Source organism: Rhipicephalus microplus, unplaced genomic scaffold (genome assembly GCF_043290135.1).
Source record: "Rhipicephalus microplus isolate Deutch F79 unplaced genomic scaffold, USDA_Rmic scaffold_14, whole genome shotgun sequence".
Classification (NCBI taxonomy): domain Eukaryota; kingdom Metazoa; phylum Arthropoda; class Arachnida; order Ixodida; family Ixodidae; genus Rhipicephalus; species Rhipicephalus microplus.
Genome location: NW_027464587.1, coordinates 11,574,468 through 11,584,784, shown reverse-complemented (window position 1 = coordinate 11,584,784; position 10,317 = coordinate 11,574,468). Strand labels below are relative to the sequence as shown.

Here is a 10,317-nt window from a genome sequence, read left to right as displayed (position 1 = left end):
AGTGTTGCGCAGAGACGATGATGATAGCACGAGAACCCAGCTGGCCCCTGCTGATGTGAGCCACGCGCTTGGGACTCTTCTTGAAGAAGTAGAAGAAGGAGACATCTTTGGTGTTCTGCTGTAACGTGCTACGACCATAGTCCCTTTGAGTTGTGGGCACAGGTTCGCCCTTTAATAAATACGTTTTATTCCACCCCGAGTCCTTCAACATCGTTACAATATGTAAAGCGTGCAAAACAGCCGCGAGCGCACCATGAAGGACCCAGTATACTCCTATGCAGCGTTGACGCGCACGCACGCTGGGCCGAGTGACGCTACGTTAGCAAAACGCGAGCAATTTTTAGTCTGATGACAGGCGTGACCAGCGTCCGTGGGCGCGGCCCGACGGCAACCGGCGCGAAGTACGACATGCTGCATTTCGCGCCGATGCCATAAAGGAACATTACTTTATGTCGATGCGCTACGCAGACAACACTGCGTCTCTCTCTTTTCGTGACGGAGGGACGCCGGACGCGCTGAAACGCGCATGCGTCAAAGCAACGCAGCGCGGCAAGCACCTGCGAGTATATGGCAGGAACAGCACCTGGCGTGGCAACGGCGGCGTCACACGACAAAATGAATGCCGGCGTGCACGCGCATTACGTAATGTCGATATCTATTGGCACTTGAACTGTGGCATGTAGTCATGTTCTCACAAGACACGCCTCTCATGATTATTATGTTTGCACCAGTCACATATACCTTGGTCATTCATTGGCGTCCCGTAATACCAAATTTGGCATATGTGAAGCTAGCAAAACGGCTCCGAGCGCATTATGAACGCGGCATGTAGTTGTGTTGTTACTAGACACGCATGTCATGATTTTCATGTTAGGGTCTGTCGCTTGTGTTCGCCATGCAATCATGTCATGCCATACCAATTTTGCAACATGCCATGGGAACGAAACCACCGCAAGAGCTGCACGACCACGAAATGTAAATCATGATATTCATGACATACATGTTATGATTTTCACGCTATGACTAGTCATATATGTTCTTCATGCAGTCATTTTATACATAGTTTGCTATCGATATCATTATCGAAACGGCCAGGAGAGCCGAAAGTCGTAGGCGGCTATACTGATAGATGGATCGATAGATAGATAGATAGATGATAGAAAGATAGATAGATAGATAGATAGATAGATAGATAGATAGATAGATAGATAGAGAGATAGATGTACGCTCAAAGTCGCCAAAGTTTGCGTAGAAATGCTTCGCATTTAAGAAGTAGCGAATCGTTCGAATTGCGAGTGTGTAGCAGTATAATTGCCGTTACCATACAATGTTGGAGTTTTTGTTGTATGCAGTAGTTTACAAAAATTAGGTCGCATGGATTACTACGGGGCCACTGAACCTTGGTAGGAATGTAATATGGGACATATTTCAGACTCGGAAGTAAGAACAGGACGTTATCACTGTTGCGTGTAGGTTCATATACCAAATGCGTTAGTCCAAATGTTAGACAAGAATTGACGAAGACACTCTCTATACTGTCTTTCTAAGACACACACGCTTAGTCGGGCCACCATATTGCTGGAAAATTGCCGGAAAGCAGCATGAGTAAATGTTGATAAGATTCAGATATGGAGTGAATAACCTCGTGGAAGTCGGGTACAAAAAGGATTTGTACGAGACACAGAATATTGCGGGAGGATAAGCGGTATTACAAAGAACAAACATTATTTCTGAGCATAATGATGTTCTAATTTTGCTACACTGAACATCTTTATGGCTTGCTATTAGAACGTCACCACCACGTTTATTTGTACGATTACGTCTAAATACATGGAAAACTGCAAAAAAGTTGTCTCAATACAGTGTCTGTAACAGAAGGGTTGAGCCATGTTTCTGTATAAAATAAACAAATCTGATTCCGTTGCGTTAATTAGGCTATGAAGAGCGTCTGATTTAGTAAGAATGCTTCTTATGTTGGTGTATAGCAACAAGAACATCTTTTTCCACGGATTGGCATGGCTGGGACTTAAGCGGTTAAAGGTTGGGGTGCAACCTTTTGATAAATGTGGTCGTATCTGCAGGTATTGCTATGAATGATTTGCTTCTCATGCTACAGTTTAAATAATTCGTGTTGGGCTCTTCCGAATTGAGCAAGATTTTTCCATGCTTGTAGTGGGTTGGGGAAAAATCCTCAGAAATTCGGAAACTGGAACCTTTCAGTTTATAGGAGAATGATGGAACTTTATCGTTAGTCCTAGAGTGAGCGACTCTCACGATGATTGGATGGCTTTTGTTTAATTTGTACTTTCCGAGTCTATGAGCTCTCTTGACTTCAATAGGCTCAATAATGGTAATCAGCTCTTTGCTACAGAATTGAAACACTCAAGCCTCGAATTCTGCCCATATTTCACGCTCGCGATCCGCGAAACCGATAAATATTAAATTAGGACGGCGGGCTTGACCTTCCAAAGTCGTGAAATCTCTTTCAGATTGTCACTATATCTATCGCGTTTTTATCAGAAAGTACCTGGATAGCATCGATTTGCAATTATTTTCTATTTTGGTGTGTATTTTGGTGGTTTCTCTGATAGCGTTGTCGTTCTGGGATAACTACTGCTGAATATATTGTAGCTCTTGCAGCATGAAAGCTTGACCAGAGTTTTTTAAGGACTAGAAATAAGTCGCCGGGTGCTTGCGTCTCTCCAGAACGAGAGTTAGGGTATGGGTTCAGTTTTATGTCACATGAGAGGCTAATAGGTGCTTGACGACATGTGCACAATCAACTACGATATCTGAACAGCACCAGGAGGGCCAACGTTACTTGAACCAGGTCAGTTCCGCAGCTCCCCGCGCGCGCCGGCACGAGTGGCTGACGCGTGAACTAATGGCGCTACTGTTCCGTCTTGCTTCGCATACCACGCCGCGCGTCGCGACGCGCGTGTTGCCGCTTAGACACGACAACACGTTTTCGGCGCTCGGTTGCTTCTTCGCGCCATTATTTAATGAACTGTCGTTCCTTACGAAAGAGTTCTAACATGTGACAAGAGCGCCAATAAACAATGCCTTATTGTTGTGTCCCGGGACGCAAAATCGGCTACGGAAATGACCTTGATCATCATTTCTTTGAGCCACTTTGGGATCGCGATGAGTTTAAAAAAAGCCACCCGCATGTTCCCGCGGAAAGAACCCGAGTAAATGCGTCGCAGAGTGAGGGGGGGGGGGGGGATCGCGTGTATGTGTCGTTATTGGGTATTGTTATTTCGTCTTATTTACGGAATTATGAAGAAGCACGTCCTTCAAGGAGTGTTTGGAGGCTGATGTTGGGTTGTGCCCCACTACTGGTTGAAGGTACTGTTGCTTCCAGCACATCTACTCGTGTCAAGGAAAGCGTAGCCAGAAATTTTTTCGAGGGGGAATCAGGCGGGGGGCGCCTGCTTCATTTCGGGCAAGGCACCCCCTTGAAATGGTCATTTGTTATTCTCTCTGCTATCGCGAAAAAAATTTCCGGCGGGGAAAACGGTTGGACATGCTGTGAGTGAGTGCTGGGTCCGATATTTTTTGGGATGTGGTACAAAAGACCCTGAAGAAATATCTGCCGGACGGCCTGATAGACGGACGCATAAAGCGGGTATGTGCCGCAGGGTATGCGAGATGCCAGATGACGGTACTTGAACTGTTCACTAGATGAACGCACGGACGGACGCATGGACAGACGGACAGACAGACGGACAGACAGACTAGCAGACTGATGGACGGATAGATGGACGTGTAAAATGGGTATGAGTCACAGGGTATGCTAGATGGCCGTACTTGGAGTGTCCACTAGACGGACGCATAGACGGACGCATTTATGGACAGACAGACTGGCAGATGGACAGACGAACAGATGGACGCGTAAAGTGGGTTTGTGCGACAGGGGATGCGAGACGGCGGTACTTGGAGTGTTCACCAAATGGACACATGGACGGATGGACGGACGGACGGATGGATGAACAGAAGGACTAACTGACGAACGGACGGATAAACGGACCCGTAAAGCGGGTATGTGCCACAGGGTATTCAAGATGCGAGATGGTGGTACTTGTAGTGTACACTACATGGACGCATAGACGGATGCATGGACGGACAGACAGACAGACTAGAAGACAGACGTGCGGATAGACGGACGCGTAAAGCGGGTATGTGCCACAGGGTATACGAGACGCCAGATGGCGGTACTTGTGGTGTTCACTAGATGGATGCATGGACGGACGCATGGACGGACAGACAGACATAGCAGACGGATTGATGGAGAGACAGACATGTAAAGCGAGTATGGGCCAATCGGTATGCGAGATGGCAGTACTTGGAGTGTTCACTGGCTGGACCACGGACGGATGCATGGATGGACAGACAGATAGACTAGCAGACGGACAGACGGGTAGACAGACGCGAAAAGCAGGTATGTGCCCCAGGGTATGCGAGATGCGAGATATCGGTGGTTGGAGTGCTCACTAGCTGGACACACGGACGTACTCGCAGACGGACGGACAGACTAGCAGACGAACGCACGGATAGACGGACGCGTAAAGCGGGTATGTGCGTAAAGCGGGGACGCGTAAAGCGGGGACGTCCGCATGGGCGGACGGGAACAGCCACAGGGTATGTGAGATGCCAGATGACGGTACTTGGAGTGTTCACTAGATTGACGCACAGATGAACAGACAGATTAGAAACGGACAAATGGATAGATAGACGGACGCATAGAGCGGGTATATGCCACAGGGCATGCGAGATGGTGGTGCTTGGAGTGTTCACTTGCTGGACGCACGGACGGACGCATGGATAGGCAGACTAGCAGACGGACAGACGGATAGACGTACGTGAAAATCGCATATGTGCTACAGGGTATGCGAGATGGCAGTGCTTAGAGTGTTCACTAGATGAACGCACGGACGGACGCACATACGGATGGACAGACAGACTAGCAGACGAACGGACGGATAGACGGACGCGTAAACGGGTATGTGCCACAAGGTATGCGAGATTTAGATGAAGTACTTGGGGTGTTCACTGGATAGACGCACGGACGGACACAGTGACAAACAGTCAAACAGGCAATGGACGAACTGACACACGGACGCATAATTGTGGTACTGCGAGTGGATGAACAGAAGGACTAACTGACGAACGGACTGATAAACGGACCCGTAAAGCGGGTATGTGCCACAGGGTATTCCGTGCGCCCAGCGAGTGTTCACTAGCTGGACGCACGGACGGAGGCATGGACGGATGGACAGACAGGCAGGCAGACGGACGGACGGATAGATCGACGCGTAAAACAGGTATGTGCCACATGCTAAGTGAGATGCGGGTTGGCGGTACTTCAAGTGTTCACTAGATGGAAGCACGAATGGACACATGGACAGGTGGACAGAAAGACTAGCAGACCGACAGACGGATGGACGGACTCGTAAAGCGGGTAGGTGCCACAGGGCATACGAGATGCGAGATGGCAGTACTCAGAGTGTTAACTAGATGGACTCACGGACGGATGCATGGACGGACAGACAGACGGAAAAGCAGATGGACGGAGAGGTAGACGGACGCGTAAAGTGGCTATGTGCCACAGGGTGTGCCAGAAGTGTGTACTTGTAGTGCTCACTGGATGGACACACGGACGGACGCACGGACGTACAGCCAGACAGACGGGCAGGCAGGCAGACGGACGGATGGATATACGGACGCGTAAAGGGGGTATGCGCCTAAGGATATTCGAGATTTGAGATGGCGGTACCCTGAGGGTTCACTAGCTGGACGCACGGATGGACGCATGGACGGACAGACAGGCATAGCACACGGATGGATGAATAAACGGACACGTAAGGCAGGTATGTGTCACAGGGTATGCGAGATGACGGTACTTGTAGTGTTCACTAGATAGACATGCGGAAGGACGCATGGACAGACACACAGACAGACAGACAGACAGACTAGCAGATAGACGGACGGATAGAAGGACGCGTAAAGCGGGTATGTGCCATAGGGTATGCGAGATGTGAGATGGTGGTACTTGGAGCGTTCGCTAGGTGGATGCACGGACGGACGCATGGATGGACAGACAGACATAGCAGGCAGTTGGATGGATAGACGGATACTTAAAGCGCGTATGTGCCACATGGTACGTGATATGGCAATACTTGAAGTGTTCACTGGCAGGACGCACGGACGAACGCATGGGCGGACGGGAACAGACTAGAAGACGGACGGATGGATAGACGGACTCGTAAAGTGGGTATGTGCCACAGTGTAAGCGATATGGTGGTACTTGGAGTGTCCACTAGATTGACGCACGGACGGACGCATGGACGGACAGACAGACCAGCAGACGGATGGGTGGATGGATGGACGCGTTAAGCGGGTTTGGGACACAGAGATCCGATATGTGAGATGGCGGTACCTGGACTGTTCACTAGATGAACGCACGGATGGACGCATGGACAGATGGGCAGACAGTCTAGCAGATGGAGAGACTGATAGACAGACGCGTAAAGGGGGTATGTGCCCGAGGGCGTGCAAGATGGCGTTACTTGGAGTGTACACTAGCTGGACGCACGGACGGACGCACAGACGAACGGACATGGGCCTACGGATAGATAGATGCGTAAAGCGGGTATGCGCCACAGGGTATGTGAGACGGTGGTACTTGGAGTGTCCACTAGATGGACGCGCAGACGGACGCACGGACAGACGAAATGACAGCCTAGCAGACGGACAGATGGATAGACGTGCGCGTAAAGCCGGTAAGATCCACAGTGTATACGAGATGCGAGATTGCGGTACTTGTAGTGTTCACTAGATAGACGCACACCCGGACACATGGACGGAAAGACAGACAAACTAGCAGATGGACGGACGGATAGACGGACGCGTAAAGCGGGTTTGTGCCAGAGGGTATGTGAGATGTGAGATGGTAGTACTTGGAGTGTTTACTAGCTGGACGCACGGACGGATGCATGGGTGGACAGACAGATATAACAGACTGATGGATGGATAGACGGACACGTAAAGCGGGTATGTGCCACACGGTATGCGAGATGGCAGTACTTGGAGTGTTCACTGGCGAACACACAGACGAACGCATAGACGGACGGGCAGACAGACTAGCAGACGGACGTACGGATATATGGACTCGTAAAGCGGGTATGTGCCACAGGGTATGCGAGATGCGATATGGCGGTGCTCGGAGTGTTCACTACCTGGACGCGCGGACGAACACACAGAAGGTTGGAGAGACAGGATCGAAGACGGACGGACGGATAGATGGGCGCAGAAAGCGGGCATGTGTCACAGGGTATTGTCACGTAGGTGACGTTGAGCTGGCCGGTGCACAGACGAGCAGAAAGGCAGACCCCGGTTGCAATAAAACTTAGGGTACTTTATTGGGGCTGACTTGCGCCCGAAAGCAAACTAAAAAAACACTGCTCGGCAACAGCGAAAAGAAAAGACGAAGCCAGCGTGCCCGAATGGTGGCTGACCGAATCCCCACCGGTGGGTGTGACGATCCCTTATCAATCCAGTATCTTACAGCACATCCGGGCATCAAGATGGCTTGCGGATACACTCCAACACACAAAAAGCGGATGAAGTGCCACACACACAAAAACCGGATATGGAAAGTGATTAGGTTAGGTCCGCATCTTTTCTAAACACACGTGACACTGCCCCTCCGGGAGACAGAGCATCGTCCCGATGCTAAAGGAACACACTAGCTACAAAAAAAATGGAAATTGTTAACACGTACTAAGAGCGGAGCGATGAAAATGTCTGTTAGTATATCGTTGAAAAAACTTCTTGAGACGCGCGACGTGGACTACTTCAGGTCGCGAGTGTCACTGCTGTGATTGTGTCACTCCATCAGGTACAACTTCGTAGACAAGGGGCCCGAGTCGTCGCGTTACCTTGTATGGTGCAAAATGCCGGCGTAGGAGTTTCTCACTGAAGCCCTGGCGGCGAATCGGTGTCCACACCATAACGCGGTCACCGGGTGCGTGCTTCTGGTCGCGCCGTCGTAGGTTGTAGATTCGGCTGTCCGTGTGTTGCTGCTCTTTGATACGCATGCGGGCGAGCTGGCGGGCTTCCTCGGCACGCTGAAGGAAATCGGCCACGTACCCATGGGCGCTCCTGTCGTCGACGTGGGGCAACATTGCATCCAGCATGGAACTGGCTGGGCGGGTGAAGACAAGTTCGAAAGGTGTCATCTGCGTTGTCTCTTGTGGTGTGGTGTTGTACGCAAAGGTGACGTAAGGGAGGACTTCATCCCAAGTCTTGTGCCCGGCGTCAACGTACATGGCGAGCATGTCGGCGAGGGTCTTGTTCAAGCGCTCCGTTAGGCCGTTTGCCTGCGGGTGATAGGCTGTGGTTTTGCGATGGAAAGTGTGGCTCAAGCATAGCATCTGCTGCGTGAGTTCAGCGGTGAATGCCGTACCTCTGTCGGTGATGAGGACCATGGGTGCGCCGTGCCGGAGGACAATGCTCTTCACGAAAAAACTGGCGACTTCTTTTGCAGTGCCGCATGGTAGTGAGGCTGTCTCAGTGTAGCGTGTCAGGTAGTCTGTTGCTACCAATATCCACTTGTTCCCGTTGGTCTAATTCGGAAAGGGTCTTAGCAGATTCACCCCGATTTGAAGGAATGGTTTCTCCGGTGGTTCGATTGGTTGCAGGAGGCCGGCGGGCCTCGTAGGTGGTGTTTTCCGACGCTGGCAATCTCGGCAGGTTTTGACGTAGCGTGCGACGTCCGCGCTCATGCCGGGCCAACAGTATTTCCCTTGGATTCGTCGCAGTGTTCGCGTTAACCCCATGTGTCCTGCTGTCGGCTCGTCGTGACACGCCTCTAAAACTTCTTGCCGTAAACTGACTGGAACCACAAGTAGGTGTGTTGTTTTCTGCGGCGTAAAGTATTTCTTCACAAGTACGTCATTTCGCAGGCACAGCGACGAAATCGCCCGCCTGAATGCTTTCTGCGGTATATCGGTCTTGCCTTCGAGGTATTCCAGCGCGCCGCGAAGATCAGGATCGGCGCGTTGATCATTTGCGAAGGTATCAGAACTAACGGGACCGAGGAGTGCATCATCGTCGTCGTCATCGCATGGCACGAAGGTATTAACGGGGGCTCTGGAAAGGCAGTCGGCGTCTGTGTGCTTTCGGCCTGACCTATAGACGACGGTGACGTCGTACTCCTGCAGCCGCAGGCTCCAACAAGCAAGACGATCTGAAGGGTCGCTTAGGCTGGCAAGCCAGCACAGGGCGTGGTGGTCAGTAACAACCTTGAAGGGCCTCCCGTAAAGGTATGATCAAAACTTCGAGACTGCCCAAACGACAGCGAGGCATTCCTTTTCTGTCGTTGAATAGTTCAACTCCGCTTTCGACAGGGACCGACTCGCGTAGGCGATGACTCGCTCGAGGTCGTTCTTCTTCTGGATCAATACTGCGCCAAGTCCGATGCCGCTTGCATCTGTGTGGACCTCGGTGTCGGTGCTTTCGTTGAAGTGACCCAGTATTGGCGGTGACTGCAAGCGTCTATGAAGTTGACGAAAAGCGTCCGCCTGAGGCTTCTGCCACGAGAACTGCACGTCGACTTTCGTAAGGCATGTGAGGGGCTCGGCGATCCGTGAGAAGTCTCGCACAAAACGCCTGTAATACGCGCAGAGGCCCAAGAATCTACGGACAGCTTTCTTGTCAGATGGTGTGGGGAAATTTTCAATGGCTGCCGTCTTGCTGGGTTCGGGGCGGACTCCTTCGCGAGTGAGCACGTGTCCGAGAAAAAGGAGCTCTTCGTAGGCAAAATGACATTTCTGCGGTTTCAGAGTGAGTCCCGACGCCTTGATCACCTCTAGTACGGTGTGCAGTCTGTGAAGATGTTTGTCGAAGGTGGGTGCAAAAACGATGACGTCGTCGAGGTAGACGAGGCATGTCTGCCATTTCAGCCCGGCCAGTACCGTGTACATGACACGCTGAAATGTCGCCGTTGCTGAGCATAGGCCGGACGGCATGACCTTAAACTCGTAAAGTCCATCCGGCGTGATGAAGGCGGTCTTGTCACGGCCCCTGTCGTCCATCTCTATCTGCCAGTAGCCTCTTCTGAAGTACATCGACGAGAAATACCTGGCGCCGCAGAGTCGGTCTAAAGTATCGTCGATCCTCGGAAGCGGGTAGACGTCTTTTTTTGGTGACGCTGTTCAGGCGGCAATAATCGATGCAGAACCGTAAGGTACCGTCCTTCTTTTTCACCAGTACAATGAGTGAAGACCACGGGCTCTTCGAGGGCTGTATTTATTT

At 51.1% G+C, this 10,317-nt stretch overlaps 1 protein-coding gene across 1 annotated transcript; it reads right to left on the bottom strand.

Moving 5' to 3' along the window:
* Nucleotides 1-7,871: 7,871 nt before the first annotated feature.
* LOC119181155 (uncharacterized) lies at nt 7,872-8,339 on the bottom strand. Its single transcript, XM_037432341.1, has one exon. It carries the CDS (start codon nt 8,337-8,339, stop codon nt 7,872-7,874), a length of 468 nt encoding a protein of 155 aa, XP_037288238.1.
* Nucleotides 8,340-10,317: the final 1,978 nt, after the last annotated feature.

Bases quoted from the DNA above. Each gene is read 5' to 3' on its own strand.
- LOC119181155 (XM_037432341.1), bottom strand. From the start codon at position 8,339: ATGCTCGCCATGTACGTTGACGCCGGGCACAAGACTTGGGATGAAGTC.